Genomic DNA, 23,501 nt, shown 5'->3' with positions numbered 1-23,501 from the left:
AGATGCAATTCAGTATTCTTTCTCCTCCAAACGCAAGAACCTGTGTTTCGAGCAAAAAGTTCTATTTTGGTTTTATCTGACCATAACACATTCTCCCAGTCCTCTTCTGGATCATCCAAATGCTCTCTAGCGAACCGCAGCTGGGCCTGGACGTGTACTTTCTACAGCAGGGGGACACGTCTGGCAGTGCAGGATTTGAGTCCCTGGCGGCGCATTGTGTTACTGATAGTAGCCTTTGTTACTGTGGTCCCAGCCCTCTGTAGGTCATTCACTAGGTCGCCCCGTGTGGTTCTGGGATTTTTGCTCACCGTACTTGTTATCATTTTGCCGCCACGGGGTGAGATCTTGCATGTAGCCCCAGATCGAGGGAGATTATCAGTGGTGTTGTATGTCTTCCATTTTCTAATAATGCTCCCACAGTTAATTTCTTTACACCAAGCATTTTACCTATTGCAGATTCAGTCTTCCCAGCCTGGTGCAGGTCTACAATTTTGTCTCTGGTGTCCTTCGACAGCTCTTTGGTCTTGGCCATAGTGGAGTTTGGAGTGTGACTGACTGAGGTTGTGAACAGGCGTCTTTTATACCGATAATGAGTTAAAACAGGTGGCATTAATACAGGTAACGAGTGGAGCCTCGTTAGACCTCGTTAGAAGAAGTTAGACCTCTTTGAAAAGCAGAAATCTTGCTTGTCTGTAGGTGACCAAATACTTATTTTCCACTCTAACTTGGGAATAAATTCTTTAAAAATCTAACAATGTGATTTTCTGTTTTTTTTTTTCCCACATTCTGTCTCTCATGGTTGAGGTTTACCAAGGTTGACAATTACAGGCCTCTCTAATCTTTTCAAGTAGGAGAACTTGCACAATTGGTGGTTGACTAAATACTTATTTGCCCCACTGTATAAGTGTGAGTGTATCACAAGTTAATGATGATTCACTCCCTCCACACTCTTCTCTTGCAGACGGATGCTGCACTAATGTACGATGCTGTGCATGTGGTGGCCGTGGCTGTGCAGCAGTCTCAGCAGATCACCGTCAGCTCATTACAGTGTAACCGACATAAGCCTTGGCGATTTGGGAACCGATTCATGGCCCTCATCAAAGAGGTAGATGTGTGTTGATCAGCCCCCTATTTTCTTGTTGTGTGTTTTAGTACAGCAGATGGAGAAAGAATGTAAACAATTTTAGAGCATATAATATACAATGATTAAATCATATTACATAGAACATACAATGATTAAATCATATTACCATTGATTTTTCTGCCTTATAGGTGTAGTCAAGGTGTGCAAAAGGCGAAAATATCAAGCTTGTTTTATAGAGCAGAAATAAAAAAAAAAAAAAAAAAAAGCAATACTGTACGTGTGCCGTGGATTTTGTGTGCAAGGCTAGAATTATGCATATGCATTATGCATTGCTAGCATGACTTACTGCTGGTTAAGTATAGCTAAACACAAAAAGTTACCAGTTTAATGTTTTTACCTCTAATGTTGTACCTCTACATACATATTTAATTCATTCTAGGACCTGGTTTGTAAGTCAAAATGTCGAGCGGGATTTTCCCATTAGAATCCATTATAAATTGATAAATTCGTTCCACAGTCCAAAAACCCATGCCAAATCCTTACTGGAGGTACAATTTCAAATAGCAAAACAAATGAATTTGGAATACAAATAGTAAGGATAATAATAATTTATTATAATAATAATAATGTAAGGAATCGGGTTCTGATGTGGCGGTTGTGTTTTGCATGCTGCTCCTGAACGCACCTTGTGACTTATAACGGAGTCAGAAAGGTGCGGTAGAGTTTTTACTTTCACTTTTCATATTCTGTCTTTGTTGTTGGCGTCGGCTACAGTGGACAGTAGCCGTATTGTAGTAGCCTTGTTTTGGACAAGTTCTGAAATAAATGATGTAAACTTTCTGGGTTCGAAGGAGGACAGGTAGGTGGAGTTTGCAGACACGATTTACCGTATTTAAACAAAAAACTAACAAACAACAATCAAAAGGAACCAAAAATTCCATTATCGGGGAACATGGCCACGCCGTGGAATGCCTCCAGGTCCTTGCTTGCGACTCCTCTCCTTTTTATGGAAAACCGCCTTGATTGCATTTTGCCAAAATATGTTATTGTATTAAAACAAAACAAAAAACACATGGCATGCTTTTAGTTACTGTAATCTAGTAGCAACAATGTTGCCAGGAAAATGAGACGGAGGAACAGAGACACACGTACTGTATATACGGAAGAAAATAGTTATCTTTTCTTGTATCTAGTGTGTGTATCACTCTAACACACCTAATATAATCAATCAGGGAATAGTATCTCTTCTCCTATTTACTGTTTGACTTTTTGTCTTACTCTACCACACCCAATATAAAATAACTAGCATTTATATCGTAGTTTAAGGAAAACAAGCAGAATATATTTGACATAGGGTATAAGAGATACAGGACGCCTTCTAAGCACGGAAGCCCAACGCGTGCGTCATGATTGAGTGAGATTGACACTGATAAGCAGGTGATAGGCAAGACATCTACAAGCCCACGTCTGCAACACCAAATCCCGCAATCAGCTCTTCAGGACTGTCCAGAACAAATGGCGGGACAGCCTGTCTTACCACAAGGAACACCGGATAATGCCCGATATCCAACACGACTGATAAGCTTCCAAGCCCCCCTTAGATGCTGAGGCAGGCAAAACTTCCCACTCCAGTTGCCTCAGTAAAGGTGACTCAGCAACTGTGACTCACGAACTATACAGCCCAAACTGCAATAGAAGATTAACCTACACAACACCCAAACACACCTTTCTTCCGGATCAAAGCCCTTTTCACCAGAGTCTTTAAATGACTGAATGTTTAGCTGACTGTTGTCATTTTTCTCAGGAATCTTTTGTTGACTTGTGATATGGTGACCCTGGATCCTCGCCTAGGTCCCTTTGTGCTGTATGATTGCTGTCGACTCGGAATAAATTGTCAACTTGTGTTTCGTAGCCTTTTTCCAGCTTTCAAAATCGAGTCAGTACAAGGGGTTGAGACTAAGGTGAATGCGCTGAGTTAAGCCTTTTGGCCGAGTTATCGGAGTTCCACAGGCCTAGGTCATTGGAGTTGCACTAGCGCGGTTCGGCTGGCGAGATTCCGGCAATCTGGCTAAAAGGTCAGATTCCTTCAATACTTTCATACTTGTGGAATAGTGCAACATCCACTCAGTTAGACATGGCACTATATTACTGTCTGTCGTTGTGTTGTACATGAACGTGTGCAAACAAGTAAATAAGGAAGCACTGAACATTTCAAGGCTGCATGTTTCATTCTTCCACTGGAATCCTTCTGCATATGCAACAATACTATCACGAGATAATACACGTACTCATGGTGATATGCAAAAAAGTCGGTTTCGGTTAAGAATCGATTAATCAAACAACCTTAATTCCCAGTCCCCTGCCTTACATGTCACCTAAGAACACTGCAACCCATGGTCCACCTTGATTACTCTAAAGGCCGAATTGCGCTTCTGCGTTGCGGTGACGGCGGAGCAAAGGCTACAGACCCTACGTCATCATTGAGCATTCGAAGTTCTGCATCAAGGAAACGCGTTGCTCTGTAATTCACCGCCAAGCCACAAGAGGAGTGTTGCTTTGTCTTTGTACGGTTTTGGGGGACTCTTGTCGAATTCCTTTAGTTTTCCTCCGGTCATAGACAGCAATGACAACGTAGATGGAACATGTGTGTTTGCAGCTGCAGCTAAAAAATATTGAACATCAAATATTGTTAATACAAATTTTGAAGCGTAGGCAACACAGAAGAAGCTTGTGCAGGCGAGCTGGAATGGGTGAAGAAAAGTGTCAGGTGTGATGTATGATAGAAGGGTTTTAGCTAAAATGAAATGAAAGGTTTATAAATCTGTGGGAGACCAGCGATTTTGTATTGTCTTCAGACAGCACCAATAAGGAAAAGACAAGAGGAAGAGCTGGAGGTGGCAGAGATGAAGATGCTGAGGTTCTCTTTGGGAGTGACCAGGACGGATAGGATCAGGAATGAGCATATCAGACGGGGAACTTTAGCAATGTCTTTAACTGCATCAGAGCCAACCATCTCGCTGACAATGACTTTGCAGACAGGTACTATTAATGTCCGTGTCACAGTGTGGGACTTTTTGAATTTAGCAACAAGTTCAGCAACATGCTAATTGGCTTTGAGGGCTGTCTCATTTGCCTTTGTAGTTTTTCTCAAAAAACGTACCTGTTTGTCTGTGTTTATACGAATGCGAACAAAATAGTCCATAGTTTGAAGCGACGGGTGTTTCGTTTGGAAATGACGTTTAAACTTGCTTGGCTCCATGGCGCTGTTTGGATAGCTGCTCATCTCGCGTTCAAGAACTTCTCAGATTTGTAAGATTTCTAGCCATCAGCCCCCTTGCTGTTCTAGACAGTGTCTTGGAATGAAACAAAGGGGGAGCATTGACGGTCTTCACATATGGATAAAATGGATTGGGACACTTTCATGTATATCGACACTTGATGAGTCTGATCAAATGATGTACAGTAGCCGTGTGAGGGTTCAAATTGTTGCGGACAGCAAATTGGCTGATGGCTAAAAATCCGAGCAGTTTTTGAACACGACATGAGCAATACTGCGCTCATCTGCACACAACCTTGAACTTTCTACCTACTCCTTCCTTCCTACTGCAACTCTGCATGACGTCGTTTAAAAAATGAATAAATAAATTAGGGCTGTCAAAATTAACGCGTTAACGAGCGGTAATTAATTTTTTAAATTAATCCCGTTAAAATATTTGACGCAATTAACGCACAAATGCCCCGCTGAAACATATTAAAAGGAAAGCAAAGTGAAAGGTGTACTTGTTGTGTTTTTCGGCGCTTTCCCGCCCTCTGCTGGCGCTTGGGTGCGACTGATTTTATAGGCTTCAGCGCCCATGAGCTTTGTGTAAGTAATTATTGACATCAACAATGACGGGCTACTAGTTTATTTTTTGACTGAAATTTTACAAATTTTATTAAAACGAAAACATAAAGAGGGTTTTAATATAAAATTTCTATAACTTGTACTAGTTATTATCTTTTATTTGTTTTCTATAAATTTTTATAAATATTTATATATATTTTTAATTTATATATTTATATATTTTATTTATTATTTTTATTTATATTTTAAGAACTACAAGTCTTTCTATCCATGGATCGCTTTAACAGAATGTTAATAATGGTAATGCCATCTTGTTGATTTATTGTTATGATAAAGAAATACAGTATATATGTACCGTATGCTGAATGTATATATCCATCTCGGTCTTATCTTTCCATTCCAACAATAATTTACAGAAAAATATGGCATATTTTATAGATGGTTTGAATTGCGATTAATTGCGATTAATTACGATTAATTAATTTTTTAGCTTTAATTAACTCGATTAAAAAATTTTAATCGTTTGACACCCCTAAAAGAAATATTAGAAAGATATTAGATAATATCTCACGGCACACCTGACCATATCTCACAGCACACTAGTGTTGAAAAACACTGTTACAGGATTTGGAGAGAAATTCAAAGAGGCCAGACTGAAATGGTTTTGGCATGTCCAGAGGAGAGATAGTGAGTATATTAGCAAAAGGTTGCTGAATTTCCATATTCCAGGCAGGAGGTCCAGAGGACGACCAAAGAGGTGGTTTATGGATGTAGTTAAAGAGGACATGAAGGTAGTTGGTGTGAGAGCAGATGATGCAGAGGAAAGGGTTAGGTGGAGACAACTGATTCGCGTTGCCGACCCCAAAGCAAAAGAAGAAGAAGAGGGATCTTGTTTAAAAAGCACTGGAAAAACTGAAAAATTGGTCTTGAAAGTCCACAAAAAGTTCTGAATTCGGCTATTAAAAAAAAGTGTAGGAACTATTGATTGAGCACAATAGGAACCCTGTTATTTGCTACTGGAAGCACGGAGCACTACTACTATAAGCCGTAGCCGACGCCAACAAAACAACGCTGAAAACAACACAACAACAGTTTAGAGGATGTACCGTCTTACTTTGTTGTATTTTTGTCCTCTTCAGGCCCACTGGGATGGCCTGACTGGAAGAATAACTTTCAACCAGACCAATGGCTTAAGGACCGATTTTGACCTTGATGTTATCAGCCTGAAGGAAGAGGGGCTAGAGAAGGTGATGTCTCTCTATTTGTAAGCATGTTTATAAAATAGATGAATAAATAGTAGAACAACATTGTGATAATTCCAAACTCATATTTGCTTTAATTGTTGGGATATTGGGGATAAAAATATAAATTCTCGATGACGGCTATGGACTGTTAACGAAAATAAATTGGATGCATCTATCCAAAACAAACTCGAGGATTAAACTGCTTTAAGCTACTTATATTTAGAATGCTGTTCAGTTCATTTTTATAATTCTTTGCAAATTTACCAAAACAAGTTGAAATAGAAACCCATGAATGACTCCCTAAATACACATGCATGTCATGTTTAAAGTATTGTATATTTTTTTCGAACAATGCAGAAAGTAAAATGGTCATAACTAAGCTAAGAGATTTGATCATAACAATATACTGTACTCAAATGAAACAAAAACACTGCAGCAGTCTTGACCGCCGTGTGCTTGAACTTCTACGAATAATTTACCGTATTAACAGAAAAAAAACGTACGCCCTCTGGTCTCCTTAAGCCAAAATTAAAGAGTTGATTTGCATTCCAAAGCCTATCTCATTTCAGTCAGATCTGAAGAGCCCTGAGGGCACTTCAATGGATGTGGGTTAGAGTGTTTGTGCTTCATCACAGCGTTTACAGCGTGATTTTTTTGGGTTGTTTTTTTTGCCACATTCAAAACCACATTTCCGCACAAAGTCCTGCAACATTCTAATCTCAATTATGGGACATTGTAAAACAAACATGTTACATTTCCCTCAATTATGAAACTCTACAGGGAGTCTTCGAGTTATGAACAAGTTCCGTTCCTACGCTGGCGACGCAACCCAAATTTTTCCGCTTTATTCAGATTTCACATTAGAGTCGAAGTTTACGTATAATACTTTGCATAAAACAAACTTTCTGTACTCACCATTATTGCTGAAAGGCGGATGGAGAATTAGAGTTTTCAATGGTTTATTTACAACAAAGCATGAAACACGACTGATACACTAGTAGTAGTAGTAGCTAGTAGGCCGTAGCTGACACCAACAAATTGAAAATGTAACCCAGCCACAATCAAAGGGTTAAATACATTTAAAACAAAAATCTTCTGCTTCTTTTGGCTTTTCCCTTCAAGGGTCGCCACAGTGAGTCTCCATAGAAAATTGAAATGGCATTGGATTAAATTATTCTTCTCTTGCAACATTATTGAATCTGCAAATAGAAAAAAAGCACATCCTCCACAAAATGTTTGCTGGAAGCCAAACACTGCACATCACCAAAAACACACCATCCCCACTGTGAAGCATTGTGGTGGCAGCATCATGCTGTGGAGATGTATCTCAGCAACCTGGAAAGCTTGTAAAGATAGACGGCATAATGAATGCTTAAAAATACACCGAAACCCTGCGGGACAATCTTCAAAGAACTACGGCTTGGGAGATTTTTGTTCCAGCAAGACAATGATCCAAAGCATACTGCAAAAGCTACACGGGAATGGTTAAAAAAATAACCAGGTAAATGTTCTGGAGTGGCCGAGTCAAAGCCCAGACTTCAATCCTATAGAGAATTTGTGGCTGGATTTGCCCTATACCTGCACAAACTGACAGAGCTTGAGCAATTTTGCAAAGAAGAACAGAGCAAAATTGTAGTGAGCAGATGTACGTGGCTGATTGAGACTAATCCACACATACTGCTGTGATTGCAGCTAAAGGCACATCTACGAAATAGTGACTTGAGGGTGTGAATAATTTGCAAACAATGATTTTTATTATATAATTTTATTTCACATTTCAACTTAACTCATTTGCTCCCAAAAACGTATAAATACGTTCTATTTTTAATTGTTTCAGTGTCCCAAAGACGTATTTATACGTCTTTTACGTTTTTTTTTTTTTTTTTTTACAAGTGACATCTCTGGGTTCTGATTGAATTTAGCTCCAAAGCAAAAAGCTGAAAATCCATTTTAAAGCAATAAAACTGGCCACTGGAGGGCAGTAGCGCATTTGGTAAGACCCGCAACCTTATTCAACGGCAACGAACGGCTGGGCCGCACGGCCAGGGCGCCGACGGTAGACGACCGAATGGCGTCCAGGATGCCGGGCGGCGGGCGACCAAGCAGGACAACCTAGAAGACGCCCGGGATGCCAGGAGTTGGACTACCGAGCAGAATGACCGGGACCTCCAGTTCAGCGGACGATGCCGTTGAGTCCGTGCTTCTCGCCGAGCATACCCCGCAGAGACTCAAAAAAATCCATCTTTATAAGATAGGCGGCCACAACTGCGTCATCTCTCAGTTAGTCATGTGTAAATAAATTGTTACTTTGCTATCAAAAGCTCTATTTGTCTTGTTGTTTATGTTATTTTGTAAAAGTAAAACATTATTCAGATGTTTGGGATGTAACTAAAGCAAAAAATAGCTGTGTTAAAGTTAAAGCTATGTAGTTATTTTTTAAATGTATGCTTTCACAAAAAGCTCAGTTTCTCTGTTTTTTCATCAGAAATGGTAAAATTGCTCAAACTAAGCTATTTTCTAATGTTGATTTCTAAAGAATGGAAAAAGATATGAACTTACTTTTTTTCCTGCTGAAAGAAGAGAGTCTAATCTTTCTTTTGGTGGGTTCCATGTTTATATAGCAATAGAACAGAATTTTCTGTGGGCCTTGAAAATCAGTCAAATTCCAGTAAAACGGCCGGGAGCAAAGGGGGTAGCACTGGTGAAAATGGCTGGGAGTGAATGAGTTAATGTGGTCCAGCCATGTCGACTTCTGCGTCAAGCCTACGATTACATGTGGCATGTTGGAGCCCATTCCGCAGGTGGTAGAAATGGTCAGAATGATTAGTATGCGGGAGAATACCAACAATGTTTTGAACACATTCAATCTTGTCGCAGCTGCAGGCGGTGTGAGTTAGGGGTTGAGAAACCATTATCCGGGAGGATTTGGAGTAGGGCTCGGGCATTATACTTTGGGTATTTCCTGGACACCTCCTGAGGTGTATCTTGCAAATCCCGCAGGGAGGAGGCCCCAGGAATGACTTCTCAGAAATTTGTAAATTGCCTAATATTTTGAGATATTTATACTGAGTCCCTTTAAGCCAAAATTAAGTGAAAAGTACTGTAATATTCTTGTCTACAGTATACAGAATGAAGTGGTTCATAATGTCGGATTTTATACGACAGACGGCTAATAACTGCATGGTTTTTTTTTTTAGATTGGCACCTGGGACCCTTCAAGTGGCCTTAACATGACTGATAACCAGAGAGAGGAGACAACTAACATATCAGATTCTTTATCCAACCGTTCCCTCATCATTTCAACAATACTGGTATTTGATCTTATGCCTATTGTTGAATATGGCAGCAGCATCATTTAATTTATGTGCTGTGTGTGTATTTTATTTCATACAAAGGAATCAAACGAGTTCTGAATTGCCAAAGGAAATAAGAATATTATATTTGTGACGAGAACGCAGGGGCGTCACTAGACCTAATACAATACTGGGGCACAGCGAGGCACTGGCCAGCAAACAAAATAAAATTTTTGCGCTTATCTATAATAGAAAGTCTGAAATAGCGCTTTAAACTATATATAATCGAAGCAAATACAAGTTTCTATCAGTGTTTTTTTTTTGTATCAGTATTTTTTTTTTTTTTTTAATTGGGACATCCCTTGTTGATAGTCAATTCACCTCTTCTCATGCTCATCAACTTCCATCTCTCCTTCACCTCTTCCTACACTCTGCTGCTCTACTTTGTCTGGACAAAAATGGGGATATACCAGTGTGACCGTTATACAATTAATCAGTGTTTCTCAACTGGTAGGTTGTGACCTAAAAGTGGTTTATGTTGCCTAGGTGGGTTACCTAGCTCACCGATGTAATTCCTCCTTGCTGATTTATCCTTGCTGCAAGCAAATAATCTTCTTATACCCATTCCCAATGCTGTTTGAGTAAAATAGAAATAAAACATAAAATTCTACAACAACCTTTTACCAGACGTCAGTTAAAAAGTTTCCAGTGGGACATATTTCAGCCGATAAACTTGAACATTGTCAAGTGTTCCTTATTTTTTTTACTCCGGGCATGTTGGAGCGGCAGCATCTAACCTACACTCATTCAATTTTAAATGAACTGTCATACAACATACATATTCTCCAATTGCTATCAATGGGTAACGGAGGCCTAGCAATGAAAAGATGTATGCTTTCTTTCATATTGTACAGGAGGAGCCATATGTGATGTTCAAGAAATCTAATAAGCCTCTGTATGGGAATGACCGCTTCGAAGGCTACTGCGTTGAGCTCCTGAGAGAGCTCTCCAACATTTTGGCCTTTACCTATGAAATTCGCCTGGTGGAAGACGGAAAATACGGGGCCCAGGAAGAAAACACAGGCCAGTGGAATGGCATGGTGAAAGAATTAATTGACCATGTATGTGTCATCCAATTTTTGTAGCTGCCAACCAATGATATGCAATAGAGGTCGACAGCTTTAGGATTTTCAAATGCTGATACGGATATCTAAAAAAAAAAATCAGCCGATTGTCGACATCCAAAGCATATTTTGTAAGCCGGTATTTGAGATGCAGTTTTTAAAAGATGCCTTCAACAGCTTCAAATTTACAATGCTGACGTCAGACTTAAATGATTAATTCGGTCTAGTGCTACCAGACCAAAGAACACAGCACTTCTCAGCACACACTCAGCAAGAACAGTACATTATTTTCAAATAATTAAACCCACTGGGACTTCACAACAAGATGTGAACAAGTAGACGTTTAAGAGGATGCTCGCCATTCAAAGCAAATGCATAGACTTCATAATGATATTGACGGCTCAGATTCAACCTCCACGCCTTCAAGTAGGGGGCCATCCCACAATCAGCTTCAGTTATTTGCAGTTGGTTGCAGCGACACATGCAGCGATACAACGCCGGATTTAGGTTTAAAAAGTACGAAAGCTGTACCGCATACAAACAGGAAGGATTGTCTCAGGAGTGATTTGTTCAAGGATTCAAGGTAATTATTATATTTTTTGTTTTTTCACAAGAATTTTCAGCGTAAAAAGCTCTTTGCTGTAAGGCTGCCACCACATTGTCTAATAGACTAGCATAATTCGTCGACATATTTTCGTAAAATAGATGCTAACTGCACGTGTTTTTTTTTTTTTTTTTGCTTTTAACCAAGAATCGAGACTGTTTTACGTCCATGTCTACAAAGAATAGGGGGATTTAAGCATGTATTCACAAGAAAAAGTACGAACGCTATACCACATACAAACAGGAAAGATTGTTTCAGGAAGGATTTGTTGGAGGATTCAAGATAGTTATTATATTTTTCATACCATGCATGCATTTTGAAACATTTGAAAAGAATAAATGGGAGAAAACAGGGGCGACAGCGTTGGCGTCCTACTTCGACATTTTAACATTAAAAAAACTGCTAACTGCCCCCTTTTTTTTTTTTTTTTTTTTTTTTCTTTTAACCAATAATCGAGACTGTTGTTACGTCCATATCTATAAAGAATTCAGGGATTTGAGCCTTTATTCACAAGAATTTTCACCGGAAAAGCTCTGTTTACATATGGTGGCCGCCACATACACTGACAGACTAGCATTGTTCTTCGACATATTTACGTAAAATAAATGCTAACTGTGCGTTTTTGTTTTTTTGCCTTTGACCAAGAATCTAGACTGTTTTCGTCCATATCTACCAAGTATTCAGGGATTTAAGCATTTATTCCCATGAATTTTCCACGAAAAAAAGCTCTTTGTCTGTGATTCCACTTGGTCAGCTTTGACAGCCATGCCAACAATGCAGGCCCCCTATTAATCGGCCCTGCGCCACATGTCCCGTCAATATCATTATGAAGTGTATGGCTAATGCTAACGCTACGAGCTACATTTAGAATGTAAGGATCACTCAGGAACAGCTTAAAAGGCTAAAGCAACTTTTCATCTCATCAATCTCATGCAAGAAGAAAAAAAAAATCTAACAATATTTACAAAACAGCAGCCCGCGTTTAAGCTGCTGCAGTGTCCTTCCGGGGTCCTGCTGTCGATTATAGTTGTCCACACAGATGCGTGATGAAAATCCTTTTTTATCAGCTTTTTTTCCCTTTTTACAGGCCGATGTTGGAAAAAAGTCGATATATTGGCGAGATATATCGGTTGACCTCTTAAATGCAATTTTATTTTGGTTTTAAATTGTTGCATATAGAACTTTATCGAAAAACAACAGTTAAGGTATATATTCATTAGCTTTGAGAAGGATTCTAAAAAGTGTAAAGCCCGTCTCAACATTTGGTCCGGCCCCCTGAACAATACCTGAGAGCATTTTGATTATTTTTTTTTTTCTCAATAGTGTTATTTCCTGGTCTTTTTCTGTGAAGAAGTCAGAGAGGGTTATTTGCTTATTATCTATTTAATTAACAGTGTTATTTTATTTTTTTTTTATTATATTATATTATTATTATTATTATTATTTTATTTTATTTTGTTCCGTGAAGAATCCAGAAAGGGTTATTTGATTGTGGCTTTCTGAAAAACAATAATTTTTTACATTTAGGCACTCCTGCAATTGTCACACTTTTTCTGTTACAAACTGACCCCGGCTCCTCATCAGAGAAGGGAAAACATATGTGGCCCCCACAGGAAAAAGTTTGGGGACCCCTGGTGTAAAGTCTCCATGCAAAGTTTTTTTCAGTTAGGTCATCTCCAAGTGAACTAATGAAAACTAATCAGAATTCGCTGAAACCTAGGGTAATTTAGCCAGTGTTTTTCAACCTTTTTGAGTCACAGCACGTTTTAACATTGGAAAAAAATCTCGCGGCACACCACAAACCAAAAATGTTCCAAAATTACTTTCTGTACAGTATATTTCATTTCAAAATAAATTCTCAATATTTATACTTACTCAGTGTGAAACTTCAGCCTGTTTAGATGAACACAAAGCCAGTATCCTAGCAGGAATCATCGTCATCAGCCCTCAGTCTCCCTCTGTTATTATTTTTTTTACTGCAGTTCGGCTTGAAAAGCTCTGAATCATCAGACAGGGGGACTTAAGCAATGTCTTTAACCACATCAGGGCCGAGCATCTCGCTGACAATAGCTTTGCAGGCAGGTAGTATTAAGGTCTCTGCCACAGTGTGGGACTTTTTTTTTATTTAGCAACACAGGGTTACTGGCTTTGAGGGCTTTCTTATTGACTTGTGTAGTTTTTCTCAAACAAGTTGCCTGTTTCTCTGTGTTTTCACAAGGCGAACAAAATAGTCCATCGACTAGTTTTGAAGTGACTGGTGTTTCTTTTTAAGATTACGTTTAGGATAGCTGCTCGTGTCGCGTTCAAGAACATGCTCGGATTTCTAGCCGTCAGCCATTTTGCTGTCCTCGACAATGTGTTGGAATAAAACACGGGGAGGATTGACGGTCGTCACATATGGATAAAATGGAAAGGGCATTTACATGTATATTCACTCTATACGAGTCTAATGAAATGACGTACAGTAGACGTGCTGTGGTCCACATTGTCACGGACAGCAAGGTTGCTGATGGCTAGAAATCCGAGCAGTTATTGAAAGCGGCACAAGCAATACTTCGCTCATCTGGACACAACTGCAACTTTCTATCTAAACCTTCCTTCCTACTGCAACTCGGCCTGTCGAATTTAAAAAATAAAAAAGCGATATAGAATAATTTCTCGCGGCACACCTGACAATCTCTCAAGGCACACTAGTGTGTCACGGCACACTGGTTGAAAAACACTGTAAAATTTAGACTAACTACAGTGGTATATAGCATCATTAATGTGCCACACTTTTTTTTTTTTTTTTACTTCGGTGAAACGGGTATGTCAACAACTTTCAGCCTAATTCATCATGAACAGTAAAAAAAATGTATTTTCATAATTTGTAGAGCAGGGGTAGCCAATTCTGGCTACCCCTGGCCACCCCTCGAGGGCCCCTATCCAGCTGGTTTTCCATGTCTCCCTCCTTTAAAACACCTGAATCAAATGATCAGCTCATCAGTAAGCTCTACAGGAGTCTGATAACAATTATTTGAGTCAGGTGTGTTGGAGGAGGGAGACATGGAAAACAAGCTGGAGAAGGGCCTTCGAGGTCAAGAGTTGGCTACCCCTGGTGTAGAAGAACAACCGATATTTTATTTGCCGTTCATTCATTCAATTTTTCCAAGCGATACTCACCCTTTGAGGCAGTTTTGGCGCAGTTGATAGCGAGTCACCCTAGGGTCAGCTATTTGATTCCTGGTAAAACTGCTCAATGTTGAAGTGTCCTTTAGCAAGACACTGACCATAGGTTTTCCACAGTGGGTTGGTAGCACTTACATGGCAGCAGCACCTTTGCTGTATGCATGAATGGGTGAATGGCAGCAAATGAAAAGCGATTCGGGCATAGTAGAAGTGTGTAGATAATCAGCTGTAGGGTAGGGTACTCTCCATGTACCATTTTAATATTGCCTAAAATAAACTGAAGTGATTTACAGTGACATAAAGAAGCCAGTGCATTCTGTAGCATAAGTACAACTAAGTGGTAGCATTAAATTTCCACAAGAGGGCTCTGAAAAAGAGCATCAACAATGTAAAGATCCTGTTTTAATATGATTGCCTGTAAAAAATTCCTGTGTCCTTAAAAAATGGCATATCCCCCCTCCTTTTTATGTTTTTTGACAGAAAGCGGATCTGGCTGTGGCACCCCTTGCCATCACATATTTGCGTGAGAAAGTTATTGACTTCTCCAAGCCCTTCATGACACTGGGTATAAGTATACTCTACCACAAGCCGAACGGAACTAACCAAGGGGTCTTCTCCTTCCTCAACCCCCTCTCGCCTGATATCTGGATGTATATTCTGCTGGCTTACTTGGGGGTCAGTTGTGTGCTGTTTGTCATAGCCAGGTAACATTTCACTACCAGTGATCACACATAAGCTTGTGCATTCTTGATACGCCATTACTTAGCGATGCCTTTATGACTAACAATGGGGTACTTTCAATGATTACAGAAGCAGTATCCTGTGCATGTTGAGCTGGTGAAGCCCCTACAAAATGACAAATTGTTACATACAATGTTTCAAACGCTGCATCATGGTCATGCAATTAAGGGTAAAGGTCCTCCAATGTAATGACGGAAATCCATCGGTAGGGGGCGCTAGAAAATAATCACAAGATTGACGTAGATCAGCAGGTCAAACGGAAACGGGGGTGCGGTGATGCTATTCTCTATTGAGGATTATATAGCCCTATGATTAATTTCACAAGCATTAGTGATTGTTAATTTTTTTTGTTTTTCCTGTCTTGTCCTATCTTTTTTGTAAATTAGAAGGTTTGTTGCTCTCAAAACATTAATACAAAATAACACAGAAATACACACATGAAACAAAGAAAAGCATAAAACCACAAAACTTAGAAAAAAAAATACATAGAAAACATGAAAAACTTAATTAAAAGGCAAAAAACTGCAAAAAAACAAAACCCTAAAAAAAAACAATTTGCTAAATCTGTAAAAAAAAAAAAAAGAAAAATGGCAACGCAATGACAAAATGCACAAAAAACAAAAAATTTTTTGTAGCAGAACTGCAAAAAACACACAACCCCCCACCACCACCACCAAAACCAGAATATGCATATTCTAGTTATTGAAATATATTTCTACTGAAAACTTCATTATACTGTATATGTCTAATCAGTGTTGTTTTTGGCAGCTCTTTTAATTTTCGTCGTATCTTTTGGACGATAATACTGATTAGTATTAATCATTTCAAAATGTGTTTGTCTTCCTCTAGTTTTTGTTGACGTTTCCTCAAAATGCTTTTGTCTGTAAATATCAAAGGTTTAAATCCAAAAATAATTAAATGAATAAAGGTTTCCAACAATTACAGTGTATACAGAGCTTTAAAAGTCATTGACACAGACAAGAAAACGATATTACATTTAATGAGTTAGCATCGGTCCGCTGCAGTTAAACCGCGCCACCAGCTATCTCTCTCATTTCAGAAATGATAGAGCCGTCGCAGGCAAGTTAAACACATATATCATACAACATAGCAGGGATATGAAACGACGGACATGTCACGTGCTGGAATTTTTTATACAACAAAAAGGAAACTTACCAGTCATGGCGTGTAGGAGGGGCAGTGATACTTTGAAAAGACGAGAGCAGATTTGGAGGCAGGTAGGAATGTGTGTGTATATCAGTATTTGTGTCTGCATGCAGACAAATTAAGAGTCACGGGACTCTGTGACCAGCCTCGGGAGGAGAGATCAAGGGGTCAGATAAGGACCATCTGCGTGGCTCTCCCAGTTGAAGGTAGAGTGGGGGTGAAGGGGAAAGGGAAAAGAAAAATTATAATCAATTAAGCCGAATAAAAAAATTTAAAAAATTAATATGTCCAAATACAGTTGGTCGTTAATCCAAATCGCACTCATTGTCATGGGGTAAAATCGGTGAACCCGGGTGGAGAGCGACACCGTGCGACCAAGGAGATACTAAAGTCTTTTCACAGATCACAATGTTTATGAATGCTGTGGGCCTTGTCCCCTCTGGTGCACATTCTACCCCCTTCCCTTGCTACCTCAGTAACGGGGACTACTAGTTCAAATCCGATGGAGAGGCCAATGGGCCCTTGCAAACGGCTATGTGGCCTGCCAGCCCCCACTGGCAGCAGATAGGCCTACCTTGTTTATCCCACCGTTTGTTCAGTGACCCAATCTTCCCCGGCCCAGTTAGTCTTACAATGCAGTGTCGGAAGAGGAAGATTATCCCAGTCATGGTGCCGTAGCCTGCAATAGTCAAGAGGATGCTCGCTGTTAGCATTAGCCTAATGCTAATGAGAATGTGAATGCTATACTAACACTCCGTGTTATATTTAATGTGTGATGATCACTGCACAGACCTTTAAATGCTAAAGCAACATTGCATATTCTGTCTTGCAAAGATAAGACAAAAATCTTATTGTGTGTGTTTCAAAACAACTACCGTATTTTTCGGACTATAAGTCGCACCTCAGTATAAGTCGCACCATCCATAAAATGCCCAACGAAGAGGAAAAAAACATATATATGTCGCACTGGAGTATAAGTCGCATTTTTTAGGGAAATTTACTTGATAAAAATCCAACACATAGAACAGATATGTCATCTTGAAAGGCAATTTAAAATAAAAATACAATATAGAACAACATGCTGAATAAATGTACAGTATGATAATGTTACATATGATGCTTGAGCAACAAAATGCGAATGTGGCCGGTATGTTAACGTAACATAGCTATTAGGAGTTATTCAGATGTAGTAACTATAGCATAAAGAACATGCTAACAAGTTTACCAGAACATGTTAACAAGTTTACCAAACCATCAGTGTCACTCCAAAACACCAAAATAACATGTGAAATGATATAATAATGTGTTAATAATTTCACACATAAGTCATTCCAGAGTATAAAGTCGCACCCCCATCCAAACTATGAAAAAAACTGCGACTTATAGTCCGAAAAATACGGTAAGCCTGGAGAGGACACTGGAGGGTTGGAGAGGCTCAGCACATCACATGAAAGGAGTGACATAACCAGACACTGCTGTAATACAGGCTGTACACTGTGGTCACCCCCTTCGTAACACAAGAACTTTTTGCGTTCAAAATTCATGTGAATAAATGCTTAAATCTCTGAATTCCTTATAGATTTAAAAAAAAAAAAAAAAAACTGTCTCGATTATTGGTTAAAAGAAAAAAATACGGGCAGTTAGCAGTTTTTTTTTTTTATGTAAAAATGTCGAAGTAGGACGCCAATGCTGTAGCCCCTGTTTTCTCCCATTTATTTTTTTCACAATGTTTCAAAATGCAGGCATGGTATGAAAAATATAATTACTATCCTCCAACAAATCACTCCTGAGACAATCTTTCCTGTTTGTATGTGGTATAGCGTTCGTACTTTTTCAAAAATCCAAGCTTGGGCTCGCAGCGTGTTTTGTCTTCAACTTACTAAATAAACCGGACTTTGGTACAGCCTCCTATGGTAAGGCGTGACATAATCACAGTAATTTAACTTTTATTTTACTTCATTAATATAACGGGTTGCATCCTCCCTGAACGAGAAGTTGTTCAGCTTTACAGACAGCAACCAAAGCAATTGTGCTTTTTAAAGCGTTTTACTTGGTTAACTTTTGACAATTTATGAAGCTATAACACCCATACAGTTGTGGTCAAAAGTTTACATACACTTGTGAAGAACATAATGTCATGGCTCTCTTGAGTTTCCAGTTATTTCTACAACTCGAATTTTTCTCCGATAGAGTGATTGGAACAGATACTTCTTTGTCACAAAAAACATTCATGAAGTTTGGTTCTTTTATGACTTTATTATGGGTTAACAGAAAAAGTGATCAAATCTGCTGGGTCAAAAATATACATACATGGATCTGAAAAAGCGAATCATTGACTTGAACAAGTCAGGAAAGTCACTTGGAGCCATTTCAAAGCAGCTGCAGGTCGCAAGAGCAACAGTGCAAACAATTGTTTGTAAGTATAAAGTGCATGGCACTGTTTTGTCACTGCCACGATCAGGAAGAAAACGCAAGCTATCACCTGCTGCTGAGAGAAAATTGGTCAGGAGGGTGAAGATTCAACCGAGAAACACCAAAAAGCAGATCTGCCAAGAATTAGAAGCTGCTGGAGGTGTTAGTGTCCACAGTCAAGCGTGTTTTGCATCTCCATGGACTGAGAGGCTGCCATGCAAGAAGGAAGCCCTTGTTCCAAAAGCGGCACCTTAAGGCTCGACTGAAGTTTGCTGCTGATCACATGGACAAAGATAAGACCTTCTGGAGGAAAGTTCTGTGGTCAGACGAAACAAAAATCGAGCTGTTTGGCCACAATGCCCAGCAATATGTTTGGAGGAGAAAAGGTGAGGCCTTTAACCCCAAGTGCACCATGCCTACCGTCAAGCACGGTGGTGGTAGTATTATGCTGTGGAGCTGTTTTGCTGCCAATGGAACTGGTGCTTTACAGAGAGTAAATGGGATAATGAAGAAGGAGGATTACCTTCAAATTCTTCAAGATAACCTAACGTCATCAGCCCGAAGATTGGGTCTTGGGCGCAGTTGGGTGGTCCAACAGGACAATGACCCCAAACACACATCAAAAGTGGTAATGGAATGACTAAATCAGGCTAGAATTAAGGTTTTCGAATGGCCTTCCCAAAGTTCTGACTTAAACCCCATTGAGAACTTGTGGACAATGCTGAAGAAATAAATCCATGTCAGAAAGCCATCAAATTTAACTGAACTGCACCAATTCTGTCAAGAGGAGTGGTCAAAGATTCAACCAGAAGCTTGCCAGAAGCTTGTGGATGGCTACCAAAAGCACCTAATTGAAGTGAAAATGGCCAAGGGACATGTTACCAAATATTAGCGCTGCTGTATGTATATTTTTGACCCAGCAGATTTGATCACTTTTTTCTTTTCACCCATAATAAAGTCATAAAAGACCCAAACTTGATGAATGTTTTTTTGTGACAAAGAAGTATCTGTTCCAATCACTCTATCAGAGAAAAATCAGTGTTGTAGAAATAACTGGAAACTCAAGAGAGCCATGACATTATGTTTTTCACAAGTGTATGTAAACTTTTGACCACAACTGTATGTACACTTGTGTTCAAAACGACACACATTTTGACAATAAAACACTTGACACAAAACAATTGGTGTTCAAATGTCCATCCATTCTGATCAATAAGTAAATTTAGTAGATTGACTTAGCCTAAATTGCCTAGCAAAAGACTGCTAGCTTAAATGCTAAGAATGCTAACGTAATTTTAATTCTCATAGCAAATCGCTCACACATAACTCCACAAACTGTAGCTATAAACGTTATTACAAATGCATACACAAACATATATTGGCTTAAACAACTTACAGCCTGATGTGGGTCAAACCAGAGCACAGCTGTCCTTTATCGCTGCCACCAGAGGGCAGTGTATCCTCCATTATTCAACAAACTATAATACTTTTGGACTTTTTGGATAATTATTTTGAGATTTGGGTGTACTAAAGGGTTCATTGTGATTTACGCGGAAATTTGGGTTACGTCGCCAGAGTAGGAATGAAACTCGTTCGTAACCCGGGGACCACCTGTACTGTATAACTGATGTCATTATATAATGCAATTAAGGCTGCTTAAAAGTTCACAAGTTAGCCTTGCAATCTGCAAATCTTTCATCCCAATTGTAAATGAAATCAGCCTATACAGAATGAATAGAATTATCATTAAAAGTGACTGTTTTTTTCTCCCATCTTCTATAGCTTTGATGAATTTGAAAAGTATCTTCCCTTTTTTAAAATTTCTCTTCATGCAACTACAATAAAAATGTGTGTTCTTTGTTGACTGTCCCAGGTTCAGTCCCTACGAATGGTATAACCCCCACCCTTGCAATCCTGACTCGGATGTGGTGGAAAACAATTTCACCCTGCTAAATAGTTTCTGGTTTGGAGTTGGAGCGCTCATGCAGCAAGGTAGACGCCTCTGCATGCCCCTTTTCCCTAACACATATCTCACATTTTGCTGGGGGATGTCAATCTTACCATGCATGGGGGGCTCTGTACATGTATTCAGATGCTTCATTAGCACCATTGAAATGGGTTGAATAGAGCTTCATTTTAGTGATGGTAACTCTTCAAATAAAGTTACAATCATTTCAATAATCTAAACAGGTGAGTACAGCAATTATACCGAACACATTACAAATGAGCAGAGGTGGGTAGGAAAGTATTACCAGAAGTGGGTAGCAACGTGTTACATTTACTCCATTACATTTACTTTGATAATCTTTGAGAAAAAGTTACTTCGAAGAGTAGTTTTACTAAGCCATATAAACTTACTTTTACTCAGTGTTGGGAAAGTTCATTTTCTATATGAACTAGTTCAAATTGCAGTTCACAAATTTTAAAATGAACTGTTCAGTTCATAGTTCATAATTCAAAATTTTGAATTTAAGTTCATGGTTCCAAAAAATGAACTTTTGTAGTTCAGTTCTTTTTGTTCGCCAAAAATTGTTGCAAGCTATTATTGGCAGTGTCCATATAGAACCACAGACAGCAACTCATGTATCCTTTTTAATATTGAAACTATGTGTCAGATTCATCTTCATATTCAATTTCAAATCCTTGTCCAACCAGGGTTTACACTAGCAATGAGTCGGCAGCCCTTAGATTACTGGGATTTCCATGCTTTGCTGCCACTCATTCAGTCCACACAATAGCAGCTCTACAGCTTTTATTTACAGTATATTTTCATAAGCATAAGCAAAACCTTGCTGCTATTGTGCTGCCACAATATACTGCAGAACTAGGTTGTCTAGCTGCGGCTGGGAGAGACAGAAAACGGGGCCACTCTGGTATGCTGTTAGCGGTATTTGGGTGGCAGAGGTACTGTTCTGGCCAACCGTTGCCGTCTCTTTCTTGATCGCACATGCTCGCAGTCGCAGATACCTAGCAAGGCTTGTCGCATGCTTTATTTCGATGTGCCGTTTAAGGTTGGCTAAAGACTTACCGACGTACGGACGGTCTTCTTCAATCCAGGTGGACAAAGTTTACAAGTAAACGTTATATTTTTGCCATCCGGGTCGGTACTGACTTTTTCGTAAAACTCTTTTAAATGCTGGTACTGTGTAGAAAGTTGCTCTGAGCGGGCCGGGTTTCGAGAGATGCCAGCTTCTGTGTCCATGCTGCCGTTGTTGTGATGACGTATTTGCTTAAACAATACGCCGTGACAGGCAGCTTGGGTTGCCAGGTTGGATAATTTTCCGCTATTAAGGTTAATTTTTTTATTGTGTGTTTTTAGCCTATGGCTTTATATGCAGTTTTGTCGGTAAGGCTCTAAATGTGATAAACTCATGAACGAAGTTATGCGCACCGCTCACAACCGCTAGAATGAGCACGTTCACAGTAACGTTCATGAGACATATGATGCGTTCAATTCACGTTCGCCGAAAATATGAACGCGTTCATGCACAACACTGGACTATTCTTAGGACGTAAACACACAGGAGGTGATGAGCGATGGTAAAATGTAAAAGTCATTGCCATTATTTTTTTAGTATATTAAATTGCTAGTATTTCTTAGTAAATCATGCCCGAATGGTGAAACTCACCACACTGCTCAACAAAAGTGGCCTGGTTAACTTAGTCGGTAGAGGATGAGATTCGTAATCTTAGGGTACTGGGTTTGAGCCCCACATTGGGCACTGACCTCTTAGTAAATTGGGAGCCCCACGTTTACCTCTTAGTAAATCTCAGTCAGTAGAGCATGAGATCCTTAATCCCAGGGTTGTGGGTTCGAGCCCTACATTGGATGCTGACTTCTTTGTAAATCGGAAGCCCCACATTGGGCGCTGACCTCTTAGTAAATCGGGGGCCCCACATTGGGCGCTGACCTCTTGAGAAATTGGGAGCGCTAAAATGGGCGCTGACCTCTTAGTAAATCAGGAGCCCCACATTGGGCGCTGACCTCTTAGTAAATCGGGAGCCCCGCATTGGGCGCTGACCTCTTAGTAAATCAGGAGCCCCACCTTTGGCGCTGACCTCTTAGTAATTCTCAGTCGCTAGAGCATGAGACTCTTGATCTCAGGTACGTGGGTTACAGGCCCACATTGGGAACTGACTTCTGAGTAAATCGGGAGCCCTGCATTGGGCGCTGACCTCTTAAGAAATCGGAAGCCCCACATTGGGAACTGACCTCTTAGTAAATCAGGAGCCCCGCGTTGGGCGCTAATCTCTTAGTAAATGAGGAGCCCCACATTGGGCGCTGACCTCTTAGTAAATCTAAGTCGGTAGAATTTGAGACTCTTAATCTCAGGGTAGTGGGTTCGAGTCCCACATTGGGCACTGATTTAGTAACTCGGGAGCCACACATTAGGGGCTGACATCTGAGTAAATCGGGAGCCCCGCACTGGGCGCTAACCTCTTAGTAAATGAGGAGCCCCACATTTGGCGCTGACCTCTTAGTAAATCTCAGTCGGGAGAGCATGAGACTCTTAATCTCAGGGTTGTGGGTTCGTGCCCTACATTGGGCGGGCGCGGACTTCTTAGTAAATCGGGAGCCCCACATTGGGCGCTGACCTCTTAGTAAATCTCAGTCGGTAGAGCATGAGACTCTTAATCTCAGGTTCGTGGGTTACAGCCCCACATTGGGCACTGACTTCTGAGTAAATCGGGAGCCCTGGATTGGGCGCTGACCTCTTAAGAAATCGGGAGCTCCACATTGGGAACTGACCTCTTAGTAAATCGGGAGCCCCGCATTGGGCGCTAACCTCTTCGTAAATGAGGAGCCCCACATTTGGCGC

The 23,501-nt window shown here is 39.9% G+C and overlaps 1 protein-coding gene across 3 annotated transcripts in view; it reads left to right on the top strand.

Annotated features, from left to right (window-relative positions):
* Positions 1 to 23,501, top strand: part of LOC130914209 (glutamate receptor ionotropic, kainate 2-like) — a 284,668-nt gene that overhangs the window by 148,943 nt on the left and 112,224 nt on the right. For all 3 annotated transcript variants that reach the window (XM_057833198.1, XM_057833197.1, XM_057833199.1), the window contains exons 7-12: positions 962 to 1,105; positions 6,068 to 6,175; positions 9,370 to 9,483; positions 10,380 to 10,586; positions 14,842 to 15,065; positions 20,555 to 20,673. In XM_057833198.1, coding sequence (XP_057689181.1) covers positions 962 to 1,105; positions 6,068 to 6,175; positions 9,370 to 9,483; positions 10,380 to 10,586; positions 14,842 to 15,065; positions 20,555 to 20,673 — 916 coding nt within the window. The remainder of the gene's footprint in view (positions 1 to 961; positions 1,106 to 6,067; positions 6,176 to 9,369; positions 9,484 to 10,379; positions 10,587 to 14,841; positions 15,066 to 20,554; positions 20,674 to 23,501) is intronic.

The sequence above is a fragment of the Corythoichthys intestinalis genome, chromosome 4 (genome assembly GCF_030265065.1).
Source record: "Corythoichthys intestinalis isolate RoL2023-P3 chromosome 4, ASM3026506v1, whole genome shotgun sequence".
NCBI classification, from domain to species: Eukaryota; Metazoa; Chordata; class Actinopteri; order Syngnathiformes; family Syngnathidae; genus Corythoichthys; species Corythoichthys intestinalis.
Note: the sequence above shows the minus strand (reverse complement) of the source record. Positions and strands in the feature narration are given on the sequence as shown.